General features: G+C 43.4%; 1 protein-coding gene and 1 pseudogene across 1 annotated transcript; both read left to right on the top strand.

Moving 5' to 3' along the window:
- The first annotated feature begins 2,511 nt into the window (after nucleotides 1–2,511).
- On the top strand, nucleotides 2,512–5,117 carry LOC133885412 (ALA-interacting subunit 1-like). Its single transcript, XM_062325123.1, has 9 exons — nucleotides 2,512–2,906; nucleotides 3,004–3,064; nucleotides 3,290–3,348; nucleotides 3,446–3,520; nucleotides 3,623–3,730; nucleotides 3,866–3,936; nucleotides 4,036–4,336; nucleotides 4,449–4,738; nucleotides 4,850–5,117. Exons 2-9 carry the CDS (start codon nucleotides 3,004–3,006, stop codon nucleotides 4,908–4,910), a joined length of 1,026 nt encoding a protein of 341 aa, XP_062181107.1. The 5' UTR covers nucleotides 2,512–2,906; the 3' UTR covers nucleotides 4,911–5,117.
- A 13,676-nt stretch (nucleotides 5,118–18,793) lies between these two features.
- Nucleotides 18,794–21,663, top strand: LOC133883973 (chaperone protein dnaJ C76, chloroplastic-like; annotated as a pseudogene).
- The last annotated feature ends 295 nt before the right edge of the window (nucleotides 21,664–21,958 follow it).

The raw sequence follows: 21,958 nt of genomic DNA, 5'->3' as shown, positions 1-21,958 counted from the left end.
AGCGCGCAGACACTTAACTAGTAATGAAAAAAAATGTAATAACTCTGGTTGTAGATATCTGAACCAGGGATTTTAATTTAATTTTATAATTTTTTTATTCACTGGCAAAAATACTTAAATTTGTGAAATTTTGATCATTTTTTTTCTTTGCTCCGTGAGTCCTACATATCAGTAAAAAAAAAATTCAAAATAAAATATTTCGTTTCCTCCGTATATTTCGGTAAAATTTTAATCCCTGATGTGAACCTACTTCTACAAAGAGCAAGTTAGCGTAATCTCACAGTGGCATGTGTTTATTTACTGAAAAAAATGCCAAAAGTCAAAAAGTGGTCACACTGACTAGTCGAGATATCAAAAGACAAGATGGCAAGTATCGAGTCCAATGCCACCGAACACCTGATGCATGCAACCGGCACGGCAAGGGGACGCCGTAGCGTTCTCCAGCGCACTAGGTTGCGTGCACAACTTAACACAACTTTTTTCTTGCAAAAAAAACTTATACAACTTTTTTCATCTGGTCCATGTACAAACACATCTGATCCTTTCACCATTCCGAAGGATCATTCGCGTGGTTTTATCTCCACAGGAAAAACATAGAAGTAGTAGCGAAACCGAGAAATCTTGTAGAATCTCCCTGCAAACTTGCTCACGTGCACCAGGTAAAAGAACTGAGGCTACGAGTTAGTGCCCGACGCCAGGACTCGGCACGGACCGCATCAGCCGCTCGGCCCTGCCGGTCGGCGAGAAGCCCCTCGGCAACACCGCCGCTTCCTCCTCGCCGCTTCCGCTGTTGCCGCCGCTTGGTGACGGTGACACTCTGAGCACCAAGCCGACTTCGAAGTACATCACCTTGCTGCCTCCTTCTTCGGCCGCCGGCAGCTTGCGTCCTTCGCATGGCAAGGGACGGGACAGAAGGAGACACATGGCAAGAATGGCCCACACGAGCCGCAGTGAAGCCCCCGTCTTGCCGGTGATGCCGCCGCGTGAGCCCATTCGAAACTGAGGAAATGGACTGCAGGATGGTGGTGTTGCTGCTCTGCTCTGTTCGGGAGAGAGCGCTCGGCTTGGCTTGGCTTGGCTAGTCGGCTACCTGCTCTGTTGTTCAGAGAGACTTCGATGGGTTTGCTCGTGCTGATGGGGCCGTGAGGACGCGCTCTACTTATAGCCTCCCGGCGTGGACGATTCCTCGTCTCCGGTGGAGAACTCTTCACGGCTAACTGCTGGCCTCAAAAGTATATCTTTTTCTCAGACGGCAGCTGAATTTTGTTCATGGTTTTTAAAGATGTACTAGTACCATAGCAGGAGACTTCTGTAGTTATACTATACATTATAGAAATTTTGATCCTTGTGTGGAGAAACTGTTCTGCTGCCGAAATGGAATTTCCGTGCTATTTTCTTGCAGGTGAGTGCATTCAGTTGGTGACATCGTTGAGTGCTACTTCCAATCTGAAGTTCTGAACTTGTCAACCAGCTGACTGATGTGACCATTTTTTAGACATAAACCTGGGTAGTTAGTCAGAACTGGATCACTTTCACATCATGCGTTCTACGGGAACTACATTTGGCAACACGAAGCATCTTCACTGCAAAACTTGCACGAATCCTCAGTAAACTATGCAACGAATTTTCCTTTTTTATAGGCTTTAGAGTTTAGTATTTAAACTGAACTATATATACAGTCGTGGGGTACGTGTGCGTCATGGATGCCTCGATGGTGTTCTTGACCTATGATAATTAGAAGTAACCTAGCAACTCAGCATCGGAATGTCTGCATGCCTTAGCCTCTGGTTCGCGCGGAAAAACCGAAAGGAATCGCGGGTGGAAACGGACGGCGAGGAGCGAAAGCGAGGCTAAATCTGACTCGAGAACGCATTGCGGGCGGGCGGCCAGGATTAAACTTCCGGTCCATTGTTTGCTTGTTTCCATGTGCTGCCGTCGTCATGCAACATGCAGCCAATGCGAATTGGCGTTCTTGTGGAAAGTGGCATGTTCGTGCTGACTCCAGATATTACTATTCTTTGGGAGCAAGTTTGCAAACTTGGGGGATTTTTTAAGATTATCATGGCCGACCTCGATAGTTTTGCAAAAGGGAGCCATAGTATAAGGGGAAACTATGGGAAACAAAGTTCAGAAAAGCCCTTTCTGCGTTGCCGATAAGCTCTTAGTTTTTATCGGGATAATTCAATCATCAGCTTTGCGAAGCAAGAGATGAGCACAGATAGCTAGCTCATTACGTGGCTCAAGATCCTCTCTGCTTTTCACGAAACCGTCTTTCGGAGAACGCGAGCCGGTCCGTCAGATCGTCGGAGTTTGAACGGCTGAGATTGAAGCGATTCGTTCACGACGAACAGCGGCCCTGGCTCCTGAGCCGTCGGAGCAGAACCGCGGTGGGCATGCGCACGTGCGTCCAGGGCGTTCGTGTCCCTGTCACTCCTCGCCAGCTTGCACTTGCCGCGCGCGGCCGGGGCCGCCGGCCGGCCGTCGCTGCGCTGCAGCTCGATTCAAGCGTCAGCGTCGTGCCTCGTGCGGCTGCAGCTGCATTCGTTGTTGTTGACTTGCTGTCTTGCACTCCTGCCATGGAGACGTCGACGTCCTCCGAGAGCTCGTTTCCGGCACGGGCCGAAACGTCGCGCTACCTCGGAATAGTTCGCGGTGCTGCCCGGCTCGCTCACTGGACGGCTGGGATTTGCGCAACGTGGCGGCGTACGGCAAGTTCCGCTCCGCCATTCCAGCTCCGGGGGATAGGGACGGATCCGTTCCCGCGTGACCCCGATCTCGGCCCTCCTCGCAACCAACCGGAGACGACGAACCCTCCTCCAGGCGATCGGTTGGATCGCGACTGCGAGTGCACCGCTCCGCCTACGACCTGGTGATTGTAAAATCGCGGTTTCTTGCCCTCGAGCCTGGTAAAAAAAGGGATGATTAGGATCTGATCAGGATGCAATGTGTTTTCGAATTCGATCATGTTTTGATCACCGGCCACCGCTGTGGTTGCTTGTGTAGATGAGTTTATCAGGGTCGGAGAGCGATTCCTTGGCCTCACGGCGGTCCAAGAAGCCCAAGTGTATGTGTCCTGTTTTGTTCTTGGATTTTTTTTGTTTGATTTTTCGATGCCATGTATTTTGATTTTTTGGAAATTAGGTGTAGGTTGTTGTGTAAAAACTTATTGATTAGTAATTAGTTCCTTGTCTAACATGTTTTTGAATCAAGGTGCATGTTTAACATATCAAATTTCAAATTCCCAATGTCTTGGGAATCGATGCAACTGAAGCCTCTTTGTTGTGAGCAGATTCTAAGTTTACACAGCAGGAGCTTCCAGCATGCAAGCCACTGTTAACTCCTGGAATCGTAACTACTCCTCCATCTCATGTCCCACCAGACATCTTCATTCTAAATTTCTATTCATGAAGAGCTAGATTTCCCAGACTGAGAATACAATGCACAGGTCATTGGCGCTTTCTCGCTCATCGGCATCGTCTTCGTCCCGATAGGGCTCGCTTCTCTGTCCGCATCACAAGCGGTAAATAATGCAAACGAATACAGCTTTACCAATTATCCTCAAATCTCAATTGCAACGCTATTTGATGCACTCGGTTGTCTGTTAACCTGAGCTGCAATGCAGGTCGTTGAATTGGTCGATCGATATGACGCCGAGTGCGTATCAGCGAATGACAAGGTCGGATTCATTCAGGACACCAAGACCGACAAAGCGTGCACGAGAACGATCACTGTGAGTATGCCAATGGAAATGTGGGTGTATGCAGCTTGACACATTTGATGGCTGAACTTTTTTCTTGCTAATGATCCCACTGTGTAGCTTGCCACGATCATTTGGTAGTAATGATGGTAATGTATCATCTTTCAGGTGCCGAAACCAATGAAAAGGCCGATACACATATACTACCAGCTTGAAAACTACTATCAGAACCATCGCCGGTATATCCTAGAATTCAATGCTTTATATACTCTGTCAACAGATTTTATTTCGATTTCAAACAGGCCATTGTCGGATTAAATACCATGTAATGTTCCTAGGTATGTCAAGAGCAGAAGCGATAAACAACTGCGGTACAAGGATTCTGCACATATGATAAAAAACTGTGAACCTGAAGCTGCCAGCGAAGACGGTGCTCCGATTGTGCCCTGTGGCCTGATTGCTTGGAGCTTGTTCAACGACACTTACGCGTTTTCTGTCAACAAGAAGTCCATTGAAGTGAACAAGAAGAACATAGCCTGGGACAGTGACAAGAGCAACAAGTTTGGCAGTGATGTTTACCCCAGTAATTTCCAGAAGGGGGACCTTATTGGTGGTGCTAAGCTGAACGATAAATTGCCAGTAAGTGCAACAACTTCCTCTGCCCTGCAGAAGAGACATTTTTAGATGCTACTGTTCTCAACTTCTCGTGCTTCTTTTTTACTGGATTTCGCTTCCCTTTTTTCTTGTTCAGTTAAGTGAGCAGGAGGACCTCATTGTCTGGATGCGAACTGCCGCCCTCCCAACATTCAGAAAACTATATGGCAGGATCGAGACGGACATCATGGCGAGCGATGAGATCACAGTGGTGATACAGAACAACTACAACACGTACAGCTTCGGAGGGACGAAGGCGCTGGTCCTTTCCACCACGTCCTGGATCGGCGGCAAGAACAACTTCATCGGCGTCGCGTACGTGGCCATCGGCGGCATCTGCCTCTTCCTCGCCATGTGCTTCGTTGTTCTCTACGTGGTTAAACCGAGGTATTTTTCGCATCGTTGGACCCATAATGTGATGCTATTTACGTATTGAACGTACACTTCAAGCAAATTATAAAGTGCTGAAGCAGGTGTGTTGGTGATGCTGAATTTCAGGGTCCTTGGAGACCCCTCGTACCTGTCATGGAACAAAGAAACCCCTGATCATCCAAACTGAAAGACTGATACGTGCATTGTGCCGACACAGGAGTCTGCTAGTTGCCCGTCTGCATCCAAGTCTCCTCTCAGCTGCGCTCTAGGTGTTTGTCCGTGCTCCCATATTTCGCTATTCCTTAAGATAGATAGACATGGTGATAAGTTATTGCCACTGGAGAAGTCTTACCTTTGTATAAAGTTAACCAGATCAACCTGATGATGGCACCTGAATGTTCAATTCTGTTGTCGCTTGTCAGTAAATCCGTATTGTTATGCATGTGATCCGCCCAAGCAGCGTCTCACCGTGTTAAGGTGCACTGGTACTTCATGCCGTGTCGCTGATTCTTATGGAGAAATTCTACCAGATTCAACACAGGGAAGGAAAAATTCTATTAGAACACACGTGCTTATTAGAACTGTTTATTTATGTTGAGATTTATGTTGAAAAGTAAGTGAAAAAAATCAATGGATACATAAATATTAGGTGAGAGAGATGAACGACTAAGATAACTCGTGTGTCACCTAGTGAAGTTGACTTTCTCCTTGACATAGCCATACAGGGCCAAGCGAAAAAGATTTTAGACTAAAAATATCTGTGGAAAATTTTGAAAGGAATTCTCACATCAATTTCTCAGACCAGCTCTATCTTCCTCTACAGTTTTCTTGAACCTTCCCTTGAGTTGGTGGAACATCGAAAATAAACATTTCAATTAGACCTTCTTAAGAAATAGCTTAACTAACCACCGAAAAATACTAGTCTGTTTTTGAGGAGAAACAGTAGGAAAACCCCCTACTATGATAGATATATTAAAAAGAAGCCGAAAGGCCAAAGACAACATAGAAACGGAAACCAAAAAATAGGAAAAAAGAGGGAGGAAGGGAAAACACTGAACAAAGGAGCAAGGAAGGGGAAGGCTCTAAGAGAAAGAAGAGAGCCAGGAGGAAACCAACAGCCTAAAGTCTGAAGACATTTAGTTTGATTGCAAAAGAAAATCTTGAACTAAGTATCTTTTCAGCCATCGAAGGACGGGGGAACTTTCTGAAGATTAACTCACTTCTTTGTTTCTAAATGTTCCAGGTCGCAATGATGAAAATTTCCACGAAGAAGGGATAGCAGCAATCCTGTTTAGCCTTTTTCAGTATAAGAAAAAATTGGAGGTTGAGATTCCAGGTGATGTTGATAGCCCTCCAGTATTTGGAGGCGAAGGAGCAGTCGAAGAATAAGTGGAAGGCAGTCTCTTCAGTCCTATTGTTGCAAAGCACATAATTGTAGTCATCTCCCTCAACCTTAAATCTTTTCCTTTTAAAAAGGTTCCTAGTGTTGAGTCTGTCAATCAGCACACTCTCAACTTGTTGTTACATTTAGACTTCTAGATCCAAAAGAAAGGAGCCGATGGTTGAATCTCCTTGAAAGTAAGATTGTACTCTTCTTTTCTTTTCTTTTTTTTGCTTTGTAGAGATTCGAACCCCATATGTAATGTCACTCATCAGCTCAGTGTTGTTCGTTCTAAATATGGATCATTTTGTCAGTTAAATCTGTAAACTCTTTGAATGCTTTGCTCTGATAGAGGTGTATGAAAGTGGTTGTGAATGGACATATCTTGCCTGAAGGAAGTAATCGAGACATTCTCATTCCTAGCATAGGAAAAAAAAAAGGTACGGGAGTTGTTCTCTAAGGAAGGAAGAGTTCCAAATATCATTCCAGAATAAGACTAAGTCTCCCATGCCCACCTTATAAGAAGCAATACCACTGAAATGGTCCACCAATTTGAGGATATCCTTCCACTAGAAGGATCTTTTATTAAGCTCCAGGTGGAGGACCTGACCTCGCTGATAATAAGCCTCTCAAATCAAGTCCACCCAGAGAACATCATTTTTATTTTAGAACTTGTGAAGATTTTTTTTTATCAAAAGAGCCTCATTTTGAATTTTAAGGTTCACAACCCCCAGGCCTCCTTTTGCTTTCGGTCTACAAACTTTGTCCCAAGCAACTAGTGCTTTCTTTGACGAGTTAAAACCTCTCCAAAGATATTCTTTCTAGCTCTATCAATAATTTGAATACCTGTAGCAAGCAGACGAAGGGTACACATAGAATAAGTAGGGAGGGCAGAAAGAACATAGTTGACCATTTCCAATCGCCCAGCCATGATGAGGAAATTAGAAATAGCCGAAAGCCTTATTTCAATTTTTTGTTCATTATAGGTGCATGATCTCCACTCTTATCCTGGTAGTACCCAAAGGAAGACCAAGGTAGGTGAAAGGGAAAGAGCCCAAAGAGCAGCCAAAGACACCACCCAAGAGGGAAGCCTTTTCTTGTGTAATGTCAATGGGGACTAAGCATGATTTGTTGTAGTTTACTTTGAGACCTGTTGAATCCGAGAAGGTTTGCATAATGCCTTTTAAGCAAAATATTTGCATTTGGGATCCTTCCATGAACAGAAGAGTATCATCAGCATATTGGAGAATGGGAAACTTCTGATCGCTCTGGCTTTGAATAGGCTTAGAGAAGACCCTTGTGTAGCATCTAGGCCCCCAGGTAAGAGCTAAGAGTTTTGGTGATTAATGACAACCGTATCTTTGTGACTAACGTATGTGCTTTGAGCAGTATAAAGGAAAAAGAAAAACTTATCCGACAATGATGTCTTGATAACTCTTGCCCGTTAAAAAGCTTATATGGACGATCAAAGGACTGGAACTTGAAGGATAAGGATCTTTTAGATCTAAGTGTCACAAGGAGATGAAGGACACTTAGAGTAGTATAGGTTCTATTTCTATTTAGTCTTTTGACCGTACTATAAAGAGGGGTTAAGAGTTGTAGCTTGACCTAGGTGAGTCTAGACATAGTCGATGCACACTTGTGACTTTATATTGCTAGGTCAATCTCAAAAGGCTTTTTGTTCAGAATCTAGAAGTTAGAACTCAAAATTGTTTTGAAATAGATAAATTCAGCGAAACTTCAATTCACCGGATGATCCTCTGTATCAGAGTGAATTCACCGGAGCAAATTCCTAAGAGTTCTGACTTGAAAATTTGTTGAAAACCACACCGGATGGTCCGGCGTAGCAAAGTGTAATCACCGGATGATTTTATACAGAGAGGTTGCAAACTAGCTTGTGCCCGGTTTCAAAGCGCCGGATGGTCCGGCGTATAATAGAGTAATCACCGAATGAATTTACACAGAGAGATTGCAAACTGTCATCTGACCTGTTTCAATGCGCCGGATGCTCCGGCGTAAGTCCGGATTAAACACCGGAGGTTTAACGGCTAATGGAGCAGTTAACGGCTATTTTGTCAGAGGTATTAGCACCGGATATTCCGATGTGAAGTGAGTTATTCACACCGGAACTTCCGGCGTTAAGAAAAAATTCTGGGTTGTTAGGCAACGGCTAATTTTTTATCCTTAGCCTATAAATACCCACCCAATTGGACCTCTCAGCATCTCTTGCGACCCTGTAGCAGCTCATATACTTGGTGTGTCATTTAGAAGCAAGAGATAGAGCACTTGTGTCAACTCCAAGTTCTTAGTTGAGGATTAAGGATTTCCTTGAGTGCTTAAAGAGTAACAAGTGTGCATCTAGCTGTTGTCTAGGCTTAGTCTTTGTCAAGTGAAGCTTAAGACTTGTTACTCTTAGTGGTTGGCAACACCTAGACGGTCTTGGTGATCGGAGGATTTCTCGGTGAGCTCTTGGAGGAATTGTGGGAGCCCCGGGAAAAGAAGGTGTACTTGGTTTGATACCCGCCAATCCGGAGATGGAGAAGGGGTAATCAAGAGAGAGCACTTGAGCCTTGGTGACTCAAGGGGGAGCTACATCCTTGGTGGATGCTCCAACGAGGACTAGGGAAAGTGCCAACTTCTCGAAACCTCGAGAAAAAATCGGTTTTGTCTTCTCCAACTATTTACTTTCCAGCATTTTACTTTGAGTATCTTTGCTATTGCGAGTCCTTCTTTAAAATTCTCTCTCTTGGTTATTTTGTTTATTTAGTTGTCTTGTCCTAGTTTAAATCACGTAATCGCTTTCTCTTTTATCTAGGCTAAGGTTTTATTTGTTTAAGCGGTAGAAGTTTTAAATTAGCACCCAATTCAACCCCCCCCCCCCTCTTAGGCCATTCGATCCTTTCACCTTGATCTGAAGGTTGCATTGATAATGTATTGAAGCAGGTCAGCGGCCAAGACAAACAAAAGAGGAGAGAGGGAATGAACTTGTCTGACTTCTCTTCTGCAATTGAAATTTTTTCTAGGAACTCGATTAAGCAAGACTGCAGAGGCACCAAAATTCATAATATAGTTCATTCATGTGATCCATTTTGCATGGAAGCCCAAAGACTGAAGCATCGAAATAATGGTGCGGTGATCAACCATATCAAAGGCCTTTTCGAAGTCCAACTTCAAAATGTTCATTTCCCTTTTAGACTGATGGCATTGGTGAAGATACACATACGTCCAAGCAAGACAATCTTAAATTATTCTGCTTTTGATGAAACCATACTAGTTTTGTGATTATAGAGATAATCACCTTTTGCGATCTATTCGCAAGGAGCTTAGTGATAAGCTTGAGGCTAGTATTGAGGAGAGAGATGGACCTGAAATCCTTGGGAGAAGTTGGGTTGTTATTCTTTGGGATCAAGGTGATGAAAGATCTATTGATAGCATGAAGATTGATGATACCATTATAGAAATCATCACAGAGTGAGTAGAAGTCATTCTTAATTATCATCCAACATTTCTTGAAGAAGAAACCATTAAAACCATCTGGACCCGATGACTTGTCCACAGGCATATCAAGAATCACTCTGTCGATTTCCTCCATAGAGGAAGGAATTACCAAATTATCAAGGGAGTTCACTATGCAAACCAAACAATCCAGATCAAACTACACACTCAAACTATTCATGGAACCCAATCTACCCTTGAAGGCGTTTAGAAGAATTGCGGCCTTTTCATCATGGTCACTAACAAGGCTACCTTCCCGATCTTCAATGAAGGTAATAGTGTTCTTTCTGAACCTCTCTGTAGCAGCAACATGGAAGAACTTCGTGCTTTCATCCCTAAAAGTGACCCATATAATGGTATATCTCTTTCTCCAATATTCCTTTTTGAACCATAAAAGCTTGAGAATATGATTTTTGAGGATTCTTTTGAAGTTGGATTCTTGGATGAAGAGGTGTCTTCTTTCCTGAAGTTTCTCCAAGATCAGAAGCACATGGTTATAATCCTTGATGAGATTGTTTAGGTTGGAGAGACCATGGCACCATCTCTTCAGGACCTTTCTAAGAAGATTCATTTTGGCCGAGATAATTTTTGGGTTGGAATTTTCTCTGAAGTCAGAATTCCAAGCCGCCTGGACAATCTCCATGAACCCCGGCTGGTTCACCCAAAAGTTTTCAAATCGAAACATTTAAGCTTTGGAAATATTGGATCCAATTTGAACATAACAAGGAGAGTGATAAGAAGTTGGCTTAGAAAGGGGCAGTAAAAGGGTGTTCGGGAAGTCCACAATCCAGTTAACAGAGGAAAAGTACCAATCCAGTTGTTCAAGAAGGGGTTCCATCTGCATATTGATATAGGTGAACTTCCTTCCTTTTAAAGGGATTTTCAATAAGCTCAGACTGCTGATAACATTATTGAAGATTTCAATGTTAACAAGATTTCTTCTAAGCTTGTTCCTATCTTCCAAAGAACAGTAGAAATTGAAATCCCCCAGGATTAATCAATTTTCCTCATCATCAATCTGGAGATATTATAAGCACTCAATGAAAGCTGTTCTCTCAGGGCCGTGGCAAGGTCCATAGACCGACATGAGGTACCATTGCTCAGCATTGAGATTGGAAGTGAAAGAGATTGTCAGGGCAAAAGAAGCAGCAAAGGTAATATTGTTAATGAAGAGAGATCCGATCTAGGTAATAAGGATGCTACCTGAAACTCCATTGGAGGGAACATAAGCCAATTTGTTGAACCTTTTGGTGGTGATTTTCTTGAGAAATGAGTTGTTAATGACTTCCATTTTAGTTTCTTGGATACAAAGGATAGAGCAAGCACTTATCTCAATTTTGCTCCTAACGGCCAACTATTTCCTTTCAGCGTTTAAACCTTTGATATTCCAATTTAGAATGTTTCAGTTTCTTTAGGAGTTATTCATTGCAAACACTTAAAGATAAAAGGCCAATTGTCTGACCATAGGTGAGACAAACCAAGTTGAAAGGCAAAACACAGCACTGAACCAACAACGCATTACAACCCAAACTCATAATCGGGAGGGGGGGGGGGTGCAACCAAAGATGAAAAGGAGTCCAGCAGGAGAGGCCAATCGTGAGGTACCAGGTACTAAGGACAGCAAAAACAGTCGCTGAGGCATACAAATAGATAGTCCACCCAGCCAGATTGCATAAGCAGAAGCAGTTGTTATACACACTAATAGGAAGTCTGGACATGCACCAAAAGAGCCAACTAACATATCTTTGCATTTTCCTAGCCATACACATAGAAGTTAAAGATGTAAAGGACTATGTTGGGAGTCTTCAGGCTCCCTCCTTGACTCCAGCAAAAGCTCCTTCGTCACCTCCCCAGGAAGAAGACGACAAATCTCAACAACCTCCTTTTAAATAGCATCAATAGATATGGTCGGGATCAACGAAGAGAAATTATCAATATCCTCAAGCGAAGGGAATTTAGAAAGACCAAGAAACACATTTAGGGAGGGAGAATTACAATAGATAGGGCCAGGTCTGAGATATCCCTGGAAACTCTGGTGTTTCTCTTAGATGTTGTGGTTGCGCCAGCAAGGGAAGAGTACTTGTGTCCCGATAAACCCTTGTTCCTTCGCTGACTCCTTCTTACCTCTGTGTCCACCACTGGAGGAACTGTTACTTTCTTTTTTATGCTCTTTTGGGCAGGCAAAGGCTTGGGGTCATTTTGCCTCCTGAAATAGGTCATAGAGATGGATTTATACACCTTGATCCTCATATCTACGTTGATGTCCATCTTGGAAAGACATCGTTGCCCCTTTATTTCTGTTTCAAAGGAACCTCATCGCAGATAACCGAAGAGCAGTGATCGTGTTCATCCATCAGATAACAGTGATGGATCTAGCAACATGATGTGATTACCAGGGGTATGCTCAGACCTCTACGATAAAATACCATTGTTCAGAGAACTGGGAAAAGCTTGATCAAGATTGTTCGAGAGGCCCATCTACATCATATATTTGATAGCCACAAAGCTGTTAGACTTGTCAAAGAGATTCAAGTTCCTGCAAATATCCTGCGGATTCAACGTAAGTTGTCGCTGCCGTGAGTTCAAAAAACCGATAGCATTGCTCTGTGCCGAACAATTCATCCTTGCCACCTCAAGAATCCTATTGAAGGCATTATTCATAAAAGCAACATCATGTTCTGAAAGATGTTCATTTGGTCAGGGGACAATGAACCAATTTGTTTGAAAGGCTGAGGTTCATTGTCCTGAGGTATCACATCCTAGACTACTTGATCCACCGAAGAAGAGGAGCTGATTTCATCCTCCTCCTTAGCAGTAGAAAAAGAAACAAAATGGTGGTGCACATTCTGTTGGGGTGCCTGGAGAGCTAGAACAATATCAGGGGTAGCAACCCCTTCTTGGTGATCAGACACCTGCAAAGCCTATGGACCAGGATTGATCCATTCATGGATAACATGGTGAGGCTGCCAGATGTATGCATGTTTGTTCTGCATTAGATGAGGGAAACTAGGAGGGGCATGATCCTGCATTGGGTGTGGGTTTCCATTCTCTGGTGGTGCAGCATCTTCATCTTGTGGGTGAAGGTCAGCAGCTACAGAGTTCAAAATGTAGACCGGGACTGTCCAGGAACAACCAATGCCCCCCCATTCCTGACATTGTCTAACCACCAGGCTCCTGGGCACACTATTCACATCATAGAACAAACACTTAATCAGAACATGGGTGTTATTTCTAGTATTAGAATGCCAATGAATCAACTTGCCAAAAACTGCACAAGCTTGATCAAGAAAGTTCAGATTGATGTAGTCCAAAGGAAAACCCAACAGCATGAACCAGCCCACTCTAGCAAAAGGAGAATTGCGGTAGTTGTGGGTTTCATCATGCTTGATAAATCTGATTCTGAAACCATCAATGACATGCAAAAATTCATTTGACCAGGCGGTCCCTCTGAAAAACATCACGCATTTGAAAAATCCCAACTCTGTGCAGATGGAGGCAGCAGAATTGAACATGCATGCGTTCACCCTCCACTAAGTACTAACAACTCTGGTTGATAAAGACAGTATATTAATCTATTTCAATGTCATCATCCACTGCTACCGCAATCGCAAACTCTTCATGCAAATATAGAGGGTTACCAGCCAGAGAGACAGAGGCACGCTGCAACCTGTTGACGCCTCCTTCCTCGACCACCATGTCCTACGGAATGAAGCAAAGAGGGTCGATGGTAAAGCTATCCATGAGCACTTGTACAGCTTCAGGGCTATAGGACTGATTGGAGGCGAGAGAGGGATGATTGGAGAGGTCAGAAAAGGAGGCGATTTGGCCAAGAGGCAGGACGGGGGGTTTTTCTAGCAATCAGTGCCTAGGGAAGGGATGCAGCTGGAGATGAAGGGTTGGCGGCCTTGACACCGCCTTGTGCAGGAGTAGCACCCAAAGAATTGCCTTTAGGAATCCATCTGAACCATCCAAGGTGACGGTTCTTGAAACAAGCTTTTGCCATGTGTCCATAAGAGAAACAAACCTTACATCTGATATCCCCTAAGCATTCCTCGACATGATGGCCCAGCCCTAAACACTTGGATCATCTGGAACAAGGTGGGGCGGGGAGCGATGAGTTAACCATCTTGATTAGGATCTCATGAGTGCTCGTGTCAGCGTGCCGTGCCTTCCCAATGCAGGTGACCTCGAGCCCAGTAGTTTCACCGTGCAAAAACTCCTTGTGATCTCAGCATCGAACGGGCTAGAGAGCGAGGAGGTCTCAGGTGGAGGTAATCTTGTGGTACACACCTAAGTGTGGAGCGCGACCAATAGGCGATGGCATCCCTGTTGCACGAGGAAGCACGCAAACCAAGAAAATTCCCACTAGAAACCTCAGTCGAAGAACTGGGCCAATGAGCAGCAACCTCTCCAGGGGATAAGCAATTTTTCAAATTGGAGAAAACTCTCCCAACAGAGATCAAAGATTGACCAGGGGTGGCTAAAGCTCGGAAGGAGGTTCTCGCATTAGGCTGAAGCGGACAATAAAAGGCGTCAATCTTGACAACATTGAAAACAGCAAGAGGGGCATGTTTCTTGGAAGGAGAAGGCAAGTTTAAATGATCAGCAAAATAAACATTCTTCTGTAGAACGGAATCCCTTTTACTTTTCTTCAAATAAGAGATCGTAGTCCACTGATCTGCTTCTTCCTTGAGCCACAATTTTTTTTCAAATTGCCAAGCTGCACTACTATCTCTCTAAAGATGAAAATAAACATCAAAATGACAGGTGGTAAGTCTCTGAATATCATAAACATGAAAGCAAAATGTTTTGGAGGCAACAGAAAAGTGGAAATGCCTATCTGATTCAAACTTGACATGAAAACCAGCCGAAGAACCCCCAAGAACAGATTCCAGAGAAAGAATGACAGATTCTTCTAAAAGACAAAAAGTAAACCTTCGAAACACAGCAAGCAAGAAGAACGATCCCAAATGAGAGGAGGAAGGGTGGTGCACCGAAAAGTTGAATCGCTGTAGCACCTCCTTTTGAAAGAGTTTACCAAGGGAGAAGTTCCAAACAAGAGGGTCGAAAGTTATGAGACCAGCCATCTCAGAGGAGGGAACTACAAAGAGAATGAGCAAGCTAGGGAGAGGTGAGTAGGTGGTGGTGGAGGAGGGAGCGGAGGGCGGGGGCGGAGGTTGGGAGGGAGCTCCTCCATCATTAGCTACTCTGGAACTTTCATGGTGAGTTGAACAAGAACAAGCTGCAACTGCCTTTTTTTGTGAGCTGTAGAATTGAAAAAAAAATATTAGTCTTGCAGTGGACCTTTAACCATTGACATACCAATCATCATCCGGTATGGAGCTAGTGTCACTATCGGCTTAGCGTGAGTACTTTTCCACATTAATCGGTAGAATTCCTACAGAGGCAGATAGACGCAAGCGTGGCGGCATTAGCTGTTGTCGTGCAAAGTGGCCCGTTTTTCTTAACTGAGAGCAGGTGTGCCGAGTCCAGTTTACCAGGCCGAAAGAGCAATCTAGCCCACCGGCTCCGAGATTTGGATTTTTTTCAATATTTGCAAAAGTACATACCCATTTTAAAATATTGTACATCTAGCCTACTGTCGCACGTTAAAAGTATAACAGTAGGGTATTTCCCTTCCAACGAGCGACACCTAAAATAAAGATTTCGCCCTTTTAACGGGCAACATCTTAAAAAATAAAAAACATTATGTTTCATTACTCTCAAAATTTAAAACACTATCGAAATAGTTATGAAAAATTCTGAAAAAATTATGTTGTGGAGGATGATGTAATCTATCTCTCCAAAAATTTCAACTCAAACTAATACTTTTACAATAAATTTTATCTTTTCCGTTTCTTATTGTACAAATCATATTTTTGTTTGAATTTTGTTTGAGATATAGATCATAGTATACTCTACAAAATACATTTTTAGAATTTTTCATAACTATTTGATAGTGTTTTGAATTTTAAAGCAATAAACACAATGCTTTTCATTTTTTTAAAGATGTTGTCTGTTGGACAATATTTTGCTATCCCTCAACTATTGAACGATGATAGTCTAGATATGAGCAATATTTTAAAATGAATATGTACTTGTGTAAATATTGGAAAATAAATAAAAAGACTCCCGAGATTTGCGGGGTCGCGGATGGGTCACGCGCGGGAAGCGTTTTAAGAAAAGGTACGCTACGCGACAGTCGACGGGCCAATTTTGCAGGTTGGTTCGGTTACGTACGATGTGCTTTTGTGGTATCGTGTATGTACACAGCCTGATAGTACCAGTAGTCTGGATGAACTCTGGAGGCCGGTGACGAACCACAGAGAATTGAAAAACAACAAGGGCATCACCGTCAGAGATCAGATGCAAGAATGAGAGAATGGAGAGCTCCTCACTCAATTGCTGTGCTTGCGTGACAGTTTTACTATCGTGTGTCATCTACGTAGAAATCCAACATCTGGGGACAAAACTAACAAAAGAGCAGCTCATACGTGATGTGTCAATACCAGAGAGAGTATTGAATGCATTAAAAGTCACTAACATATAGTTCTACATCCGTCGATGCCTCGACTAATAGTTCCAATTATCTAATCAGACAATCTTGTGCAATTGTAACGTTCTAAACCTTCCTTTTTTTTCCCCTTCTAGGCCTATCATTTTAGAGAGAATCACATCTAAACCATAAGTTTTTCCCACCTTTCCATGTATACCACCAAAAAATCGCTCCTCCTATTCATACCACTACCAGTGCCGGCCCGGGGCGAGCGGGGCAGCCGCCCCGGGCCCCCGATTCCTAGGGCCCCTCCCCATGTATGTACAAGGTAGGTACAGGAGACGTATTTCCACCGTTTTGATCTAACTCAGTACAGCACAACAAGTCAGCAAGGAGGGAGTTCGATCAGCCAATCTCATCTCTCGTGCAGCGTAGGAATCATGAACATACCACTATAGCAACCAGGTATTAAACTATTCATAATTGATTGGGGTTTAGACTTTAGTATACATACGTTTTGATCTAACTCAGTGACACTCATAATTGTGTTTTTCTCTAATTTTCAGCAAAAAACACTATCATGTCATCTAGAAAATATCCTTCAGGCAGTGAGAAAAGAAAGAAGAGGAAACAAACAGATGAGTTTATAGGATCACAGAGAGGAGCCCTTGACAAAAAATTTAGGAGTAATTTGAGCACTTCAAGAAATCCAGATGAGTTGGTAATATTTATAAATTTCTTGTTATGAATATTTTTTGGATGCATCTTGAGTGTATTGGTAATATTATATATATATATATATAATTATTTTAATAATTATTATTATTATTAAAAGGGCTCCCGTTTTAAGTTTCGTCCCGGGCCCCCGATATCTCAGGACCGGCCCTTACCACTACCCATTCGAAATACCTTTACTTACACCGTCAACGTTACCTTTCGTCCGATGTGCCTGTTTGCTTTTGTTTTGCCCGGTTGCCTGCTAATGTAAGAAGACAGAATTACCCTTGCTGGGGGTGCCCGCCCCCGTCGCTCTGCCCCTTTCGCGCTTTGGGCACTATCCGCGGAGAACACCAAAGTCTGTGCTTTTGGTTTTTCTGAAGAACTATTTTTTATTTTAGCTATTGAATTTTACAATACTTTTTTAACTTCTCAATACACTACTCCTCAGAAAAACTACTATCAACGATCTTCTCGGCTTCTAGTTTATTTCATCAGAAATAGTTTTTTACTTCTTAAAAACTATTTCTCAGTAAATTTATTTATTTAAACTTTTAACTTTTATATTTTAACAGAAACAGAAACAAGCTAAAACAAACAGTCCTCATCTCCACACCGATGCCAACGGCCGCCCTGCTGTCATCTTCCTCCATGCCCGCGATACGCTAAGTTGAGGCAGGCAGCAGCACCATCGACCAGAATAGCACAGAATCAAATCTCTTCGATCTCAATTTGGTCGCCGTAATTCCGAACTTGCTTGTACGAATTGAAAAGGAAAAGGGAGATTTCAATTTGCAATCCGATGCTTCGAGGTCGGGCTGCTGGTCTTGCATGCGACATGTCCAACCAGCTCCAGAGAAGAAACCACGTCCCCGCCCTCACTCCACCGGTCCACCCTTGCCTCACGGTAGAGAATAAGCTCCGGCTCCAACTTACGGACTCAGATATGGAGCGTATGTGTGTCCCAACGGATTCGCATCCTCTCGTGTCTGGATAGTTGAGGAAGGTGGGGCGCCGCCGTGCCGGAGTTAATGGAGTATGGCTGGGTCTAGGTGACGGGGCCGGCGATGGAGTCGGGGCAATTTCGTCCCGAACGAACGCTGTTACCTTCATCAGGGCCAAGGTGAGGGTTGATGGTATAACTGAAAGAATCTTGAATAGGTGATGATGGTAAGAATGATAATGGGTACTTTTTGATGGTATGGATGAAAGAGCAGGAAAAACTGATGGTATGGATGTAATTTTCTGATCATTTTATCAGATGTATCGGGAGAAAACTCTAAACTAGTCATAATATTTTGACAGCCGGTGATTTTTCATTGGTGCATTGGCAGTTCATTGCATTTGTAAAAGAGCTCAGTTGCAAATATAAGGCAGTTGCTTTTTTTTTTTCTTGAGACGCTTGATTTTTTTGTTTTGTTTCTCAAGCGATGGCCGACTCACAGCCTTCTTTCAACCTCCGCTCGCTCGACGCCTGCTGCGCTCGCTTCTTCAATTGATGTCGCCCTGATGCCAGCTCGCTCCCTCTCTTTCGTCCTCCTTTGATTGTCTTCGGTGGTGGCCCTATTGTTGGATTCGCGATCGTCATCCCTCCCTAGTTAACCTCTCGTCTCCGTTGAGTCCTGCTCTCGCTCCGCCCATCGATCGTCCTCTGCCGTTTGCGGCCGACGATGCTCCCATCACCTCGCCATTTCGCCCCTGCTCCCACCTCCTCCGTTAAGTCGGTCTACTTCCTTAGCATCTCTCTGAGCCCAGGAAACACACCAGTGATCACAAAACCCCCTCCCTAAACCTTAACCTTCACCGGTGCAGCGGCACAGTCGCCTAATGGATCTTTCTAAATTTCAGCCGTACGAAATTTAGGAAACGTGCAAATATAATCATCGCTGAGGTCCAATATGTAAAATAGGATCTGTGTTGAACGAACCTGAACTAGAAAAATTAGTGGTGGCGGCTGAGCGCACTCAGTGCAGCCTGCAGCGTGGCGAAGACGGGCAAGAAGGGAAACAAACCAACCGCCGCCGCCTCCTCGTCCGAGTCCGATCGGACCGGAGCCGCCGCATTCTGAATCCGCTAACCAATGGCTCCCCCTCTCCGCTCTCTGCTGCTGCTCGCCGACTCGCTGGCGACGCCACCGCGGTCGTTCCCCTGCTCTCGCCCCACGCGGCCGCTAGTCACCGCTGGATTCCCCGGAGCCGTACGGAGCAACCGGCGCCGGAACTGGAACGCGCGGGAAAGGAGGGACCTCAGCATCTGTGCCTCTACGGTAGAAGCGGGGTACGGAAGGCCGGAGGAGGATGTCGCCGACGATTACTCCTCCGTTCTTGTTGTCGTAAGTACACTTGCCATTTTGTGTGCACTTTATTTAGCTTATATAATTTGATCGGAGAGAGTTCTTGGAGCTACCACTGTCGGTAATCATTAGAATATTTGGCTCTTGGTAGCAATAAAATCGTAGTTTTTGTCAGACATACTAAGGTTTGGGGGAAGATCAGAGAAGGTATTTGTTTTGTAGAGTACAGGTTCAGAACTTCAGAGTTCAGATAATATTCCTGATCTTGTTTATCTTTGACATAATGAATTTTCTGCTAATATAGAACACCTGATTCTTCCACCACCAGATGCCAGATGCGACACTGAGGAAATCAAGAAGGCATACTACGGTTGCATGAAAGCGTGTCACCCCGACCTTAGTGGGGACGACCCTGACGTGATGAACTTCGTTCATCAACGAGGTTTACTCGGTAAGAGCCTGCAGTGAAGTCTTAGATTACTTATGAAGTGCAAATGTTGTTTTTGCATTGAAAATGTGTCATTCCACTGGGCTAATATGGGGCATACGTGCAAGAGCAGGTGCTGAGTGATCCAGCACAGCGTGCAGTGTATGATGAGATCCATGGATACACAGCAACATCAACCAACCCTTTCTCTGATGATAGTGCACCCAAGGATCATGTGTTCGTTGATGAGTTTACCTGCATTGGTATAATGATAGATATCTTCTGAATATAAATTTCTCTTTTGGTTCATAAGGGGCATGCTTCATTTTGCCTTGTTACTGTGCATTCAAGATGTAAAAATTGTGCCAATATCTGCCCTAACGTCTTTCAAATCGAGGAGAATTTTGGGAGGTCAAGAGTCTACTCCCAGTCGGGTAGCACAGAGCTAATTCAAGAGGCCATTGATAATTGGTGAGACTTTTAAGTCCTCCGTAAAATCTATTCAGTTGTTAGGTCCTGTCAGTTTTCCACATAAATATTCTAACAGTTCTTGCAAGTTGTTCAGATTTCAGAACAAATAGTGAATATGTTGCTAATATTTTTCAATTTCTGTTGATGCTAAGGTTGTTGTGCTAAAATTTCTCGTATTTCTGTTCCCAGCCCAGTCGATTGTATTCACTGGACTTCTGCTGCACAACTTTCACTCCTCGAGAATGAAATGCGCAGAGTAGAGAGAGTAAATGTAAGCAAACCTTCTGTTTAATGGAACTTAAGATTTTTATTATATAATTCTTTATTGTCTTGGTTGACTCTGAAGCAAAGAATTTACTACTCAAGAAAATTTCCTATTTTATGTTCTTTTGTTAGGATGTCTTTCAGGATAAGCAGTGTTTATAATAGTAATGGATTCAGAAATGACGAAATGCCCAGTGATATTATATTATATTCTTCTTGCAATAGAGTCATGGAATTTTAAATTTGAGCAGGTTGGGTTGATGCTTGCTGGTATGGGAGCTTCAGTCAATGTGTTCTGGATGGTAATTATTTCATTTATGTAAATTTAATCTGTTTTAACTAATTTACTACAATAGGATGTTCTCAATATTCTTTTTCTTGAACAATGGCTGCAGAGTTACTTAATTTCCCTGTATGTAGAAATTCATAGTATTTAGTTAATCATAGATTCAATACATAGGCTACTAGAGTACAATATAATAGGAGTATATTTCTCTTGCGTGCCACCAGTCTAAAGATAATAAGACAGTCTGTTCTATGTTGTTGTTAACTTGTTATTATTGATATATTTCTGTCTATGGCAGGCAAGTGCACGTTGGGAAAAGAGGCAAGCAAAAGTCTTGGTACTAGCCCTACTTTATACATCTATATATTGTTGCATATTCGATTTAAGGGTTTCGCGGATCTTTTTTTCTTCTTGCATTCCTTTTGTTGAAACTGCACATGAGCCATTGATTTGAAAAAAAGAAAACACATTCTTTGATGCAAATCTGTCTAGTTTTACAGGAAAAGGTCAGAGCACGGATGGTGAACCAAAAGAATTCAGACACAAGCAACTCTTGGAGTGATATCTGGGGATCCTCAACACGACCTCAAAACAATGGTAATGCTGCTACAAAAAAAAAACATATCTTGTCAGCTGTTCTTGGTTATATCAAAACATTTAAATACGCGCCTCAGTGGCTCAGTACTGTCTGTGAACTTTTATATTGCTGAATCTGATTGTGATATCTAATACGTACTGTCAGAAGAAGAAGTATCAGACAGAGCAAGAGAGCGGCGGCGGCTGCTAGACGGTGGCGAGAGTACTCAAGAAGAAGCGCAGACAGGCCTCCGACATACAAACTTCCAGAGGCAGTGAGCAACAAAGAGTAATTAAACAGAGCGGGGAAATATTTTGAATTAGTTGACCGTGTTTGGCTACCTGTACAGTCTCATTGTCTGTGTAGAGCTGATACTTAGGTTGCTTTCCCTCCCCACGCGTCATGGTCCATCTGTAAATGGCGTGATAGATTTAGTGATGTTGATAACCTGTAGAAGGCACGCGCCAAATTGTAGAAACATTCAAAATGTAAAACAAGTACATATATCTACATTCACCTTCCGCTGTTGTACATGCTAAAAGATCCATGCGTTTTCTTTTGTGTGGTTGTGCAAATGAATTACGGGGCAAATTTCCTTTGGCAGTAGTCTGGTAATCCCCGGCACATCTGCCGAAGGAGAATTTGCCCAGCAATGCAGCTGCACATCTCATGCTCACGACCATCTTCGTCCCTATGTGACACTTTGTTTCGTATGTTCCAGGCTATCATCAGGCACACAGGTTAGAGCTCACTGTGCCGGAGCATTTATACTCGCTTCTGTGTGATAAAAGGCAGCTGGGCTCTGCTCCTGCTGCAAAGGCACAATGA

The sequence above is a fragment of the Phragmites australis genome, chromosome 11 (assembly GCF_958298935.1).
Source record: "Phragmites australis chromosome 11, lpPhrAust1.1, whole genome shotgun sequence".
NCBI lineage: Eukaryota > Viridiplantae > Streptophyta > Magnoliopsida > Poales > Poaceae > Phragmites > Phragmites australis.
The sequence above is the reverse complement of the archived record's forward strand: the minus strand, read 5'-3'. Positions and strand labels throughout refer to the sequence as shown.